This window comes from Phycodurus eques, chromosome 2 (assembly GCF_024500275.1).
Source record: "Phycodurus eques isolate BA_2022a chromosome 2, UOR_Pequ_1.1, whole genome shotgun sequence".
Taxonomy (NCBI): Eukaryota; Metazoa; Chordata; class Actinopteri; order Syngnathiformes; family Syngnathidae; genus Phycodurus; species Phycodurus eques.
In genome coordinates this window covers 4,125,600-4,141,592 of record NC_084526.1, presented here as the reverse complement: position 1 = coordinate 4,141,592, position 15,993 = coordinate 4,125,600, and the positions used below count along the sequence as shown (strand labels likewise).

General features: G+C 41.3%; 1 protein-coding gene across 3 annotated transcripts in view; it reads left to right on the top strand.

The window, feature by feature from the left end:
• The window catches only part of crtc3 (CREB regulated transcription coactivator 3), a 118,924-nt gene that overhangs the window by 34,332 nt on the left and 68,599 nt on the right, over positions 1-15,993 (top strand). For all 3 annotated transcript variants that reach the window (XM_061664388.1, XM_061664379.1, XM_061664370.1), the window contains exon 4: positions 1,875-1,933. In XM_061664388.1, coding sequence (XP_061520372.1) covers positions 1,875-1,933 — 59 coding nt within the window. The remainder of the gene's footprint in view (positions 1-1,874; positions 1,934-15,993) is intronic.

Below are 15,993 nucleotides of genomic sequence, written 5' to 3'. Positions count from 1 at the left end.
AATCCCAATCCACAGTTAGCAGTCAGTTACATTAAGATGATCTAATGGCAAAAACCTAACCCTAATAAACTTAAACTACAGCCAACCCTGACTGTTGATACGAAGTACAGTGCTGCTTACCAGTTACAGAATTTCATTGTTTTCGAACCAGCATCACTGATGAATGGAATATACAGTTGAACCTTTACAACAGGCTAATGGGTTAGTCATCCGTTGCAGCCAATTGTCCATTACATTGAAGCACTTTTTTGTGGCCATATGCACCCATATTACTGTACAGTAATATTTTTTTAATATTTTTTTCGTGTCCTAAAACGCCCAGTGCAGTACAAAGTTATTTTAAATAAATAATTTAAAAAAAACGTTTGGAATCTTTACATTTTATCCAAACTTACCATGCTGGTGTGCTTGATGTAGGCATTGTTGATGTACTCAAAGGCGAGTCAAGGCAGCTTGTTTCATGAGCTGCAAGGAATTAGTGTGCTTCCTAGTTCTAAATCCGTTGCCATAGACAATCCGCTTGTCAAATAGAAAAGAAAAATTGTTGCTGTACCAAAAATAGCATGATCCAGACTCCAGAGACTCTTAAAGCTAACACCACAGCCATGCCGCTCTCTCTCTCTCTCTGCGCAGCGCTCAAAGCGACAATAGACGATAGAACCATCACCATGGCCACCAGTCAATGCATGGCCTGCAAATGTACCACATTCAACATGGCTACCACATAGGCATGGGAGGCACATCTTAAGGCTTTTTCAAACTGCACTTGCCAAGGCGTCTGGCGACTTTACCATTCATTGTGTGTGTGTGCTGAGAGGACATCAGCGCATTCTGACGTGACGCCGAGTGTTACGTCTTCGGAGAGAAAAATTTTCTATTCTGCAGCGTTGACGTCAAAAAGCTCCTTCAGTGGGACTGGGGCTGCCAGAGGGATTTCTGAGTGCTATTTTGGTGGACTTATACTGTAAATGGGAAGGGGGAAATGGAGAAAGGCATAATAAGTGCGTTGTCCTACTATCCCGAACTCTGGGCCAATAGAAAAATAATATACTGAGACGTCTCTACGGGAGGCCTTCAAACTCCCTTTCAGAGCTCTCTGCTGAGCCTGAAATACACATCGAAGCGCTTTTCCTGAAACTAGAAAGCTCATGGACGAGTTTAAACCCTGAGATACTGCTGTGAAATTAGTATGGGATATTCCAATTCCCTTTTTGCTGTTACGTCACCGCCTCCTCCTTAAAATAACCAAAGTCAGGGCTTTCTTTTCCAACAATGACATATACATATTGCCGAGTTGCGGTCTAGTGAGAGGGGAAAGCCTCTCGGCTTCCTTCTAGGCTCATATGTCACCACTTCCAAATATGGGATGGCCGCTCTCCTGTTGCTATCGTCGTTGCACTTTGACGTGGGGGCCTTTCACACCGGGAAAGTGCAGTCTGAAAGGCCTTTATGGTTGTCACCTATGCATATAGTATATTTGTGACCCGGAAATACATCTTTTCCAGTCTCTGCCTGTATTGCGCCACAGCGCCAGTAAACGACAGCGGCCAATTCTGGAACTAACAGACTTTGTCAACAGCAGTTTAAGTAAGCAAAACAATGCAAACCGGTTTAAATGACATCTGGAAGCTATTTTTGGACACATTATTGGGTCCTGACGGTCCGTTTTGTCCGATATCTGTTATATTGGGATCTGTTATATCAAGGTTCCACTGTAAATTACAAAAATATTGCATTCCTTTTACATTTTTCCTTGTATTTCTTAGTCTTTATTTGACTCATCTACCTGTACTGTTCAAACACAGTGGTGTATTTAATTTTCAACAGCATTCTTTTTCTAGCACCAAGCATTTTCCTTTACCAAAACCCACATAGAGAGTTCTCCATATGGAACCGTATACCTGTCCCCACCTCCAGACAACAACTGGAGAAGGTGAGTGTCTCATTTGACGTTCTCTTACAAATGTTTTACTCAAAACTTTTTTTTCTGTTTGCTCTCTGTCTTATGGCATTCTCTGTACATACCAACATTTGTCTTTTTGATCCAGACACTCATGCCCTTGATCATATTCAATGAAAGGAAGATGACCAGTGGATATACAGTGTGATTTAGGTTTAGCAGTGTGATATGTAGATGTGATAAATGTTGCCCACTCGACATCCATTGCAGGCTGGTCATCCTGGAAGGGGGATTCCCACCATTTGCGGTCCCTTCTAAGGTTTCTTTTTCCCCAAGTGGGGTTTTGAGTTTTTCCTTGCCCGATTGGGGGGTTTAGATTATGGTATGTTGTCAGTCATTGCCAACTGTGGGCCTGTGAAGCCCTTTGATACTCTATTATGATTAAGGGCTATACAAATAAACTTGCCTTGTTGTAGCAGATGACCACTATTTCTTCAGCAGTAGATTCAGATTCAGTAGATTCAGTGTCAGGATGCTGAGTTTACTCTAGGGATATGCACCTAAAGTAAAGGTGTTTGACAGAAGCCCAACGGCACTTGTTCTTGGATTTAGTTTTGTTTTAAAACAAATACCTAATTGCTAGTAGCTTTTTCAGATAACAGTACAAGGGTAGTGGAAATACTTATTGTTAGGAATGCACGATAATTATCGGACCAAATTATTTACCTGATATTGGTAAAAAAAAATTACGTCACACTGATCGGTTCAATACAAAAAAAATAAAGGACCGATAGAAAGTTCTGTATCATTCAGTGGCGTGCTGGTCACCACTCGCCAGCAACCACCAGCCAAACGGCTTGCTTGTGACAGTAATGGATTTTTGGGTCAGAATTCTTTGCCTACAACACATAAAATAATGAATAGCTGCAGTAAATTGGCATATGATCACCAGCTCTTGCTGAAATCACAATCATCCAGTGACTTTGAGTTCGTAACTAGCTCAAGCTGAGGGAGGAGAAAGCGGGGGCGGTTTGGCCCCATGCGTAAGCACGGTTGTCGTGATGGGCTAACAACCAAGGTAACAACAACTAACCTCTCCAAAAGCTGCTGCTACCTATCTTCCTTTCAACATTCTCTCACTGGACAATGAATTAGATCATCTACAAATGAAATTTACATCAAAACACACAACAGCCCTCCTTCATTCGACGGGGCCATGCCGGCTTCAAGCACCAACACTACCCCCTGACACTCGTCATTCAAATGTCTTTAAATATACATTAATATGAATGATCGCAATTCTTATCTTGTTTGAAAAACATTAATACATGTACCTGTGTATTATTTGAATATCTTAGTATTGATTGCAGGTACATTTATACATGGCATCTCATCTCAATCTCATTGTACTTGTGTATAGTGACAATAAAAAGGCATTCTATTATAGTACTCTTATAGTATAAAACACAATTATATATATATAAATATACTAGTGATGCACCAAAATTTTGGCCAGCAAAATGTTTCAGCCAAAAGTAGCCCTAAATCCATCTTCGGTTCGGACCGAAAGACCTTTACGAAAATTAAACTACCAAAACATCCATCCATCCATTTTCTGAGCCGCTTATCCTCTCTAGGGTCGCGGGCGTGCTGGAGCCTATCCCAGCTATCATCAGGCAGGAGGCGGGGTACACCCTGAACTGGTTGCCAGCCAATCGCAGGGCACATACAAACATACAAACATTCACACTCACAGTCAGACCTACAGACAATTTAGAGTCTCCAATTAATGCATGTTTTTGGGATGTGGGAGGAAACCGGAGTGCCCGGAGAAAACCCACGCAGGTACGGGGAGAACATGCAAATTCCACACAGGTGGGGCAGACAAATTAGTACGTGTTATAGAGGAAGATACTGGTATATACAATGCTAGACAGCTGTACAGGGACCGGAAACAAATTAGTATATCACCTTTGCTTTATCACTGGAGAAAATGAACCTGTAATTTAAAAGTACATTAATATAATACATATTTATGATTTAAGATAACCTTTATTAGTCCCACAATAGGGAAATTTGCATAATTTCAGCAGCAATAGTGGATACAGGAAATACAAAAAAAACATGCAAGAGAAGACATTTGGCTGCAAATGCATCCGGCATTACAAGGTTAATGCAATAAATCTTTTAAAATAACAAATATTGAAGCCATAATTTATCAACGATCATAGGGTAATAATTGTTGTGAAATTGAACAGTATGCATTTAAAAAAAAATCCCATTACATAAGATACTGCAATAACTGTCCCGCGGTAATGTTCTTGGCATAATTTTTAAAATATGGAAATTCAGACGACTTGTTCTGAAAGTTCATTTCTATGGGTTGGCAGCTTTGCAGTCATTGTCATAAATGCAATTTAACTAATTTTTGGCATACTTTTATAATTAATAATTGGCAGCTTTGATTTGTTTTTAGTTTTTAATTAATGTAAAGCATTTTGTGTTGCTTTTTTTTTTTTGTATGAAAAGTGCTTACAAATAATCATTTATTTCGGTCCTTTCGGCCTTGGGTTGCTCAGTTTCGGTTTCGGTTTCAGTCAAGAATTTTCATTTCGGTGTATCACTACAATATACATAAGTAGGGGGTTCCCGCTCCAGCTTTCCATCAGTTTGGTGTTCCTTGGTCTGGAATTTGTTCAAGACCCCTGATATAAACCATTTAAATAATAATATCGGTATTGGCTTGGAGAAGCATCAAGTTATTGGTATCAGTGGGAAAAAACAGTTATCGTGCATCCCTACTTATTATATAGGTTGACATGAGAGGGAAGAGCATGTTTTTGTCCCTTTTTATGCCTGGTGATGCCCGTAAATAGCAGTCAGTACAGGCAACTTTGGCTCAGTGTTGACAAGGAAGTGAATTAAGATCCCCTGCTACTAAAGCTGAGCAAGGCTCCTCCCTAAATAGTTCCCTTCGCTCTTGAGTTTTCAATGCTTACTTGGCTGGACACCAGTCACCTCTGCTTGTCTTCCATATTGCGGAAACAGACATTTACCAGCTTGACATACCAGCTTGTGCTGTAGAATGAGTACGGCCTACACCCACTTGTCTTTGTTGATGCCACAAAACAGGTTTGCTTACAAACATCCAGAGCAACTAAACAGCAGGGTTTTCAAGTGGTTGTGTTTCTGTGTACCATGTGTCTCAAAGTACATAATGTAAATGCCTTGTTGTAGTTGAAGCGACGCAGGTTTGTTCTAAAAAGGTTTCTTGATGAGTGATTTGGATTATCAAAAATGTTTTTACAATGTTCAATATTATGGGATGACACAGTTAGGCTTAGCGAGACCCTAAAGGATGAACATAATTAAAATCGATTGCAAGCATTTTTGTTTTATTATTACATAGTATTTTCCACACAGACCCAATACAAAAACATGGTGATTGTCACATATCACATTAACCCCCCCCTCCCCAAAAAATACACAATACTACATGAACAAAGAATGACTGACACAATTTTACGCATTTAATCTAATTTGTTTTCTTTTTTTTATTATTTTATTGCTGCTTGTATATGATTTTCACCAGATTTGTCAAGTATGTGCAGACCAAACATTGCCTCCTGCAGCAATCTGCAGCAGATTGTTGCCACAGTGTGAATTATTGCTACATCCTCTCAGTTGCGGATTTTGGCCCAGTGCAATATCAATTATTTGGCCAAAATTCTGATGTTCCAAGCCTGTTAAGCACAACATGTCTACAATGTATTTAAAAATGGTTGTAAAGATGTAATATGAGGACAGCTTGATGGGGATGTTGGGCCAGTGATCTTAATATTAAATTTTCTAGAGACATGAACACTATTATAATCACCAACATTCTGAGTGCAAATCCCTCAGGGGAAAATACAATCAGCAAAAAAAAAAACAAACCTCATAGGATTTTGGATATAACATGAAATGTTCATCTTCCATTGAAAACAATTTACTGACCAATAGGCTGACTCAATTTATCAGAGTATAATAATGCTGTAGTTCCATTTTTACCTCCTAAAAGATGTTACTTGTCAAGAATCTGAAACTGTCTAGTTATGATCCATACATATTTCTTATTACTTGGTATGAAAGAAGTTGAACAAATATTTCAAATACAACCAGTGATTAGTAACAGAATCCATGAATACACTATATATCACATTTATTGTATTTAAAAAAAAAAAAAAAAAAATGTCTGAAAATTACTACAGCCAACTGTGGAATTTTTTCAGGTTTTGCCAAGCACAAATGAGGCGTGAATTACAATTGGTTGTTTAGTGGCATTTGTTCCTTCCCTTATTTAGTCAGTTAACAGGGTTATGCAACCAATTTTCATAAAACTGACAAATGAGGTCATAGGACCAAAGAACCTAAACAGTATTTGTGCAGATTCAAATACATGTCCACCAACCGTTCCATTATTTTTGTAACATGTCCATTTATTACTAACTTAACTCTGTCCAAATAAAAATCACTCATCTTCCAGTAGCCTGCTGGGAAATCCCATTCTTGTTGTTACACTTCTCTTAAAAAAAACTACAATGTTTGTAATGACTTGTTTGCTTTATATTTTCCATCCACCTATTCTAAAAAAATAGATCATTGGTTCAGTTTAATAGCCATCCAGGGAAATTATCTTAGGTTTGTTTTGTTAAACGGGAATAATTGCCTTGTTCTCTGGAGATAGTGGGGTAGGAAGTGTTTACAACACCAGACACATCTGTATTGCATTACAGGTGGTGCAATCTAGAGAGGAAATCTCTTTTACAACTTCATTTATTTTAGTACCTACTGTTCTACATTTAGCTCAACAATCTTCATTTATATCATCACTCGGCAATTATAATGCAGACAATAATAATAAATGTAAAATAAATATTATTTCCAGTTAGAATTCAATTACGTGAACTGAATTTTCATTATTGTGTAATGTTATTACTTAAAAATAGTCATCTGATTTATAACGTAAATCAGTTTGGTCTTATGCAGAGGTGGGTGGGAATGTGCTACATTTACTCGGTTACCTTTACTTAAGTAATATTTTGGATAAATTGTACTTGTCAGAGTAGTTTTAATGGAGAATTTTACTGTTACTCAAGTATTTATGTTAAGAAGAAACGGTACTTTTACTCCGTTACAATGATCTACATTGCACTCGCTACTTTCCTTTATCAATAATTGCGTGTGCGATGTATTTTTAGACTTTCGTTTTTGACTTCCGCATCAGGTGCCATTGCTCCAATCCACCGTGATTAGCACAATGACGTTAGACTCAAGTTCACCAATCAAACGAAACAAAAAAGTCACACATCCGTAAACAAAGTATTGGTATTGGTATTGGGCTTCGCGGGCCAATCAAAGTGAGTCATGACAGCTGCACGCAACTCATGCTTACGTTACAGAGTATGAAAAACAACAGCTTTAACATGTTGCGTAGTTTTGTCAGGACCCAAACATGGATATTTCAGCCTACTTCTAACTTGAGAAAACGCCTTGCGGTAAATTGCAGGTTGTTGTGGCTGTGCATATGGCAACATTTGCCCTATTTTATGGTCACAAGTAACTGTAAAACATGTATCTTGTTCTCTCTCACACCCACACACACACTATCAATAAGTCTGGTCAGCAAACTGCTTCTTCATTCAGTCATTTTAGTTGCTAAAGCAAATAATGTTTCTGTAAGGCCCTATGCATGTGTTGTTGGTTTGGGGAATTTAAAAATTAAAATAGTGGCTCAATAGGAAACATGAGTTTGAATGTGATCTGTTAATTCTGAACACAGCCACCTGCCAGTTATAAGACGGAGTGCATGATTGTGCAAACAGATCTACCTTTGTTTATTTTATTTAAACTTTATTTACAACCCCAATTCCAATGAAGTTGGGACGTTGTGTTAAACATAAATAAAAAAAGAATACAATGATTTGCAAATCATGTTCAACCTATATTTAATCGAATACACTACAAAGACAAGATATTTAATGTTCAAACTGATTAACTTTATTGTTTTTAGCAAATAATCATTAACTTAGGATTTTATGGCTGCAACACGTTCCAAAAAAGCTGGGACAGGTGGCAAAAAAGAAAATTGAGGGATGCTCATCAAACACCTGTTTGGAACATCCCACAGGTGAACAGGCTAATTGGGAACAGGTGGGTGCCATGATTGGGTATAAAAGGAGCTTCCCTGAATTGCTCATTCATTCACAAGCAAAGATGAGGAGAGGTTCACCTCTTTGTCAACAAGTGCGTGAGAAAATATTCCAACAGTTTAAGGACAATGTTCGTACAATTGCAAGGAATTTAGGGATTTCATCATCTACAGTCCATAATATGATCAAAAGGTTCAGAGAATCTGGAGAAATCACTGCATGTAAGCGCCAAGGCCGAAAACCAACATTGAATGCCCGTGACCTCCGATCCCTCAGGCGGCACTGCATCAAAAACCGACATCAATGTGTAAAGGATATCACCACATGAGCTCAGGGACACTTCAGAAAACCAATGTCAGTAAATACTGTTCAGCGCTACATCCATAAGTGCAACTGGAAACTCTACTAAGCAAAGCAAAAGCCATTGATCAACAACACCCAGAAACGTCGCTGGCTTCTCTGGGCCCGAGCTCATCCAAGATGGACTGATGCAAAGTTATGGACGCAAAGTTAATATTACTCCAGCGGACTAATATGCAAGTGCATTGGGCTCGGGACCTGCTTTGGATAAGTCACAGGAGTTGGCGAGACCAGAAGAAAACTTCAGCCGCTTCTGCTGTTAAGAAGCAACTGTATTTTTACTTTGTTACAATGATCTAAATGTCGCTCGTTACTTTTATTCATCAATTATTGCTTATTTATCAACTATTTCGTGCGAGAGACTACGTCTTCGACTTCCGCATTGAGCGCTATTTGCGCCAAACCAATTTAGGTGCTACTGACGTTTAAGTCTAGTTCACCAATCAAACGACACACGAATGTCACATGACCTCACACGTCGTCTTCTATTGGGCTTCCTGGGCATAGGTATTATCACTAAATGAGCTAGCCCCGATGAGCGTCGTGCCTACGTGGAGGCTATGTTGGGAAGGTCGTTGTGACCATGAAAGCAACGGCGCGCTACTCTGGTTTACATTTAGACGAACAAAAACAACAGCTTTCATATATTGTAGTATTTGTCTGGCACTGTCTGGCCAAATGTGGATATTTCCGCTCACTGACAATTTGATAAAACACCGTGCAGTAAATTGCAGATGTTTTGTTGTAGTTTTGACTGTGCGCGCACACACACACACACACACACACAGACACATCATCTGAATTTTATTTTGTAATTTCTTTTAATTGATGTTCATGCTGTGATTAAAAAAAACAGAAGTTACTCACTATTTGAGTAAGTGGCTGCTGCGCCCACCTCCTTACAGAACTCCTTCCATACCTGGGAGGAGAACTGAGGACCTCGGTCTGAGACGAGGTCAATGGGAATGCCGTGGAGCTTAAATACGTGAAGGACTAGGGGGTTAGCGGTTTCAAAAGCAGAGGGTAACTTGGGTTGGGGTACGTAATGGACACACTTGGAGAAACAATCAACGATGGTGACAATGATTATTTTACCTTCAGAGAGGGGTAGGCCGGTAACGAAGTCCAAGGTGATGTGGGACCAAGGGCGGCTCGGGATGGGTAAGGGGGGTTGTGCAAATGTTACAGATACTCCTCAATCAGTGTGCAAATGGAGCAGATGCTACTCTGGCATGAGTGGCCAGTATATGCAAATAGTGCAGCATGGCGAGACAACTACAGTGAGTGCACGAGTAATACATAATTGGCCCCACAGAAATGTGACAACGAACTCAAGTCAAAAAATTGCCAGCATGTTGTAATGGAATTGTAGGTTAGGTGTTTAAGAAGTTGATCGCAAGAGGGAAGAAGCTGTTGGAATGTCTACTAGTTCTAGTTTGCCTTGATCGGTATCATCCAGTTCGGTTGGATGAACTGGATGGTGTGGGTGATTGTGAGATGACACGTAAGTTTGGAATTGTGGGCCCACTGAAGAACTTCAGAGCGTGCAGAATTGGGCACGAAAAGGACGGTACCAGCTCCAATGTTAGAGGCGTCAACCTCCACAACAAACTGGCAGAGGGGTCGGGGTGTCTCAGGATGGGGGCACTGGTGAAAAAGGTGTCCGAATGCTTGGGATTCAGCAGGGGTCTAATGGAATTGAGAGCTGGTGGTGGTGAGACTGGTGAGAGGAACGGCCACTTTGCTATAATTGTGGATGAATCAACGGTAGAAGTTTGCGAAGCCTAGGAAACATTGCAGCTCTTTGCGGGTGGAGGGAATGGGCCAGTTGACGACTGCTTGGATTTTTGCTGGGTCTGGTTGATGATGTATCCCAGGAAGTGTACGGAGAAGAGATGGAACTCACACTTTTCCAGTTTGACAAAAAGGCGGTTCTCAAGTAGGCGTTGGAGGACTTGGCGGACATGTTGGTCATGTCCCTTGGGAGAGCGGGAGAAGATGAGGATATTGTCTCACTAGACAAAGACGAACCAGTTGAGCATATCACCAAGGACGTCGTTAATGAAGGTTTGAAAAACTGCGGCGGTGTTGCTTAACCCAAAGTACATGACAAGGTATTGAAAGTGTCCAGTGGGGGTAGCAGTTTTCCATTCGTCCTCCTCTCTAATGTGGATGAGAAGGTATGCGTAGCGCAGGTTCAATTTCGTGAATAGCTGGGCGTCGCAGAGGTGTTCAAATGAAAGGTCAACGAGGAGCAGCGGGGATTTATTTTTCACAGTGATGTCGTTGAGTCCATGGAAGTCAATGCAGGGGCAGAGAATGGTATCTTTCTTTTCAACAAAAAAGAAGCCAGCACCCAGTCCAGAAGCAAGGGAGTCATGGATATAGTCTTCCATAGCCTTCTTCTCAGGGCGGGAAAGGTTGACGAGGCGACTGGAGGGGAGAGGGCCTCCCGGCAGGAGATCTATAGCACAGTCATAGGAGCGGTGAGGGGGTAGTAAGATGGCAAGATCTTTACTGAACACTGGAGAGAGGTTGTGGTAATCTCCCGGAACCCGGGAGAGGTCGATAGGTGTGGCAGGTGGTTGAAGTTTGCTGGAGGGCGGAACGGCTGAGAGAGACAATGGGAGTGGCAGAAAGGACTCCACTCAGTGATAGACAGGTGGCTCCAATCGATGGCGGGGTTGTGTTTTTTGAGCCAGGGGATACCAAGGATTAATGGGGTCTCAGGGGAAGGAATGACAAATAGTTGGATGGTTTCTCTGAGATGAGCCGTTTGTTGAGTGACAGGGGAGATGAGTGCAAGAAGCGGGAACGTGGGCAGGTGGAAGAGTGACGGCGTGGCTGAAGTGGGCAGCAAAGCGGGAGACTGGAAGGAGCACTGGGGACGGAGGAGAACACAAGAGGATCATTACAATTTCAGGCAGCCAAGTAATCAATCGAACACACGAAAGGAATCACGAGAATCGGCCTGTGTACCACGGACGAGCGTCAATACTCTGGCGCCGGATTCCTTGATCTGGCAGCGTTATATGCAGGCAGTGATGAGTGCTGATTGATAACAGGTGCGTGGGCGAGGAGGTGATTGCTGGGGAGAGAGCGCGAGAAAGAGAGAGAGAGAGAGAGAGAGAGAGAGAGAGAGAGAAGGAAAGGTGAGGCACAAAGCGCCACCCAAGTTCCAAAAAAGGAACTGCAGGGCACAGACCATGACAGATAGTGCAGTACACACTACTTTGAGCCACTTATTTAATTGACTAAGCCTACTAAAACGTGCATCTCCAAATTGTACCATTGGGAGAGGTCCACTTCTCAGCATCAGCATCCAAACATTGCACTTTTGTTAGGAGATCAATGAAATATCGCTTCAGTACCTCTGATTGCTCTTTGACAACATCCAGGGCCCCTGGCCATTTTCCACTGAAGACTATCACAAACTGCTACAGAAGATGGCGGCATCTTGTTGCTGGTCTCGTTGCTAAGAGCAGGCTTGTACTAATTAGCAGGCCACACTCATGTAATCGTAAGGAGGTATCAAAAAATATTGGAATATGGCAACAACTGCCAATCTACAAAAAAAAATTGTCCCACAAGTTCAAAAATATCCAGGAGTCGCTAATTTCTTTGGAAGAAGAAAAACAATCTTATTACCAAGAAAAATTTAAACAGAGGCGAAGCATGCAGAACAAGCAGAAAAGTGTCTGCACAGTACGAAAGCGAAGACAGAAGCACCAAGTGACAAACGGAAAACTATTTGTGGACACGTTGTTCCCTCCCGACGGTCAATTTAAACCGTTATATCGAGATTCCACTGTACTGGTCATTTTATCCTCAAGCAACACCTCTAAGATGAAAAGAGCATCAAGTGGATACGATAAAAACAAATAGCACACGTGTGTCAAACTTGCAGCCCGGGGGCCACATCCGGCCCCCCACATCATTTTATGTGGCCAGCGAAAGCAAACCATTTGCGTCAACTTCCATGATTTTTGCTCAAATCTGTACCAGAATTTCACATCATAATATGTAATAAATGATAACGTTAAGATATTGCATTTTTTTGTTACCAAAACCCTTTTTATAATAACTTGAATATTTGAACAAACTATTATTTTTTACTTCTGATTTGAAAACTAGTTATCGATCATTTTGTTGTGTATACTGTATATAACGCTATGATCAGGCTATTAAACATATGGTTTCACGGTCATAACGGCCCACTGAGGGAAACCGGACCAACAATGTGGCCCGCAACAAAAATGTGTTTAACACCCCTTCTGGTCTACGGCATCTAATTAACGGATTTGTAAACAGGAAGTACACTAATTCCTGACAGCTTATGAAAGCCACTCGCCTCGACTTGCCACAAGTCACTACGACAGCAAGCACACCAGGCTACGCAATCATGGAGAATAGTGCTGACAGATATCAAGAAGACAGTCATCGACACCCTTCACAAGGACCGAAAGCCACAAAAAGTCATTGCTAAAGAAGTTGGTTGTTCACAGAGTGCTCTATCCAAGCATATTAACAGAACATTGAGTGGAAGGAAAAGGTGGACCCGCAAAAGGGATAACCGCAGCGTCACATGGATCTTAACAAGGAGTGGAGTGCTGGAGTCAGGGCATCAAGAGCCACTACACACACAAATCCTAGACATGGGCTACAAATGTCGCATTCCTTGTTTCAAGCCACTCCTGAACCAGTGTCAGCGTCAGAAGCGTCTCACCTGGGCTAAAGACAAAAAGAACTGGACTGTTGTTCAATGCTCCAAAGTCTTCTTTTAAGATAAAAATACAATTTGCATTTCATTTGGAGATCAAGCTCCCAGTCTGCAGGAAGAGTGGAAAGGCACAGAATCCACGTTGCTTGAAGTCTAATGTAAAGTTTCAGCAGTCAGCATGGCTTGACAAGAGTCGCCCTATGTACTGTATAAGTATGTTTAAAAAAGAACGCTCTCGTGCCATTCGAGCGAGCGCAGTAGGTAGTGTACGTGCGCTATAAAAACATCCACCATGCGGTTTGTAATTGTATGGTTATCTTTTTATTTCCCTCTCACCACTACTGAGGGGTACTTCAATTGAGTTTTTCCTCCAAGCGAAGAGTAGCCACTGCAAGCTCGGCTGACAGGCTCATCGGCTTTTACATGCACAAGCCGAGTTATCCACCACGCTTTGGTTATGTGGGCTGGCTATCGCTGCCGAAGCACCGTAGCATCATCCAAGGTGTAAACTCTGTCGAACCGGGCATTTCACCATCCACATGAACTTACCTGACAGCTTAGGTTACTATACATAACCATTTTTGTAGTCTACTCTTGTCCAGTAAATAACACCCCAAATGTTCATTATCATTGTTAATTCTCAACAAAAAAAATTAAATGTGAGAAAATCACATATTTCCTAGGCTCAATAAAGTCCTTAAAGTCCTTTTGTGTAAAAGTATAGATAATCAGTTCATTTTTTTCATTAGCTGGTTAAATGTTCATTAAGTAGTTATTTATATGATAATAAATTGGTTATCTATTCATAAACTGATTATCTGTATGCAGTAATCCCGCCTCCATCGCGGGGGCGGGATTACATTCCACCTCCGCAATAAGTGAAATCCGTGATGTAGAAAACCCTATTTAAGTACACCCTATTCATGTTTATGTTGCAATTATGGCACTAAAATTTATTTTTTCAAGGTCTGTAAACATAAAACAATACAAAAACATTTAAACACATGATATATTGAGAGAGAGCAAGAACAATGGATAACATGAAAATATAGTACAAACAATAATAAAAAATAGAGTAACAACTGTAATTAAAATCAGCAATATGCAACACCCACAAAGTTTGCCTGGAAAATGTTCATGTTTGGTGCAAGAGGATTTTGCATGCTGCTCTTAGTTCTGGCAGCGTGCAAGTCCTCAAAGGTTGCTAGGGGGGTACCGACAATGTTTTCAGCAGTTTTGATTGTCTTTTGCAGTCGGGATTTGTCCTATTTCTCTCTCAGATCTCCATCCACCTCACCGTCGCTTCTGCCAGTCTGTCCAATGTCGAGGACAGAGCCCTCAGCCGCTCTGCCACCATCTTTGGACCTCACTACGACCTCACCTCCGAAACGCAGACTCATTAACCCTCTTCAAATCCAAACTCAAGACACACCTATTCCAGACTGCCGATACAATTGAACATTTCCTATATCATTTTCCATTTTACCTGATGTTTGATGTTTTGTTATTTTTATTGTAATATTTGATTTTAACTATGTTTGTATGGTGGGCGGCACGGTCCCAACTGGTTAGCACATCCGCCTCACAGTTTTGATGACCTGGATTCAAATCCGGCCTCGCCTGTGGAGTTTGCATGTTCTCCCCGTGCCTGCGTGGGTTTTCTCCGGGTACTCCGGTTTCCTCCCACATCCCCAAAACATGCATTAGTAGGTTAATTGTACCGCGCCTCTCGCCCAAAGATAGCTGGGATCAGCTCAAGCACGTCCCCGACCCTAGTGAGAACAAGTAGTACAGAAAATGAATTAATGAATGTTCGTATGGTTGAACCTTGAGTGACGAGAAAGTCGCCCTAGAAATAACGTATATTTTTGTATTGGTCTTATAGTGGATGCGGAAAGTATTCAGACACCCTTAAATATTTCACTCTGTTATATTGCAGCCATTTGCTAAAATCATTTCAGTTCATTTTTCCCCTCATTAATGTACACACAACACCCCATATTGACAGAAAAAAACGTAGTTGTTGACATTTTTGCAGATTTATGAAAAAAAACCTCAAATATCACACAGCCATAAGTATTCATAACCTTTGATCAGTATTTAGTAGAAGCACCCTTTTGAGTCTTTTTGGGAATGATGCAGCAAGGTTTTCACACCTGGATTTGGGGATCCTTTGCCATTCTTCCTTGCAGATCCTCTCCAGCTCTGTCAGGTTGGATGGTGAATGTTAGTGGCCAGCCATTTTCAGGTCTCTCCAGAGATGCTCAAATGGGTTTAAGTCAGGGCTCTGGCTGGGCCATTTAAGAACGGAGTTGTTCTGAAGCCACTCCTTTGTTATTTTAGCTATGTGCTTAGGTTTATTGTCTTGTTGGAAGGTGAACCTCCGGCCCAATCTGAGGTCCAGAGCACTCTGGAGAAGGTTTTCGTCGATTGCAACCAGTCTTCCTGTCCCAGCAGCTGAAAAACACCCCCACAACTTGATGCTGTCACACCATGCTTCACTGTTGGGAATTTATTGGACAGGTGATGAACAGTTCCTGGTTTTGTGCACACATGCCACTTAGAATTAAGGCCAACAATTTCTATCTTGGTCTCGTCAGACCAGAGAATCTTATTTCTCACCATCTTGGAGTCCTTACGTGTTTTTTTTAGCAAACTCCATGCGGGGTTTCATGTCTCTTGCACTGTGAAGAGGCTTACGTCGGGCCTCTCTGCCATAAAGCCCCGACTGGTGGAAGGCTGCAGTGATGGTTGACTTTCTAGAACTTTCGCCCATCTCCTGACTGCATCTCTAGAGCTCAGCCACAGTGATCTTTGGGTTC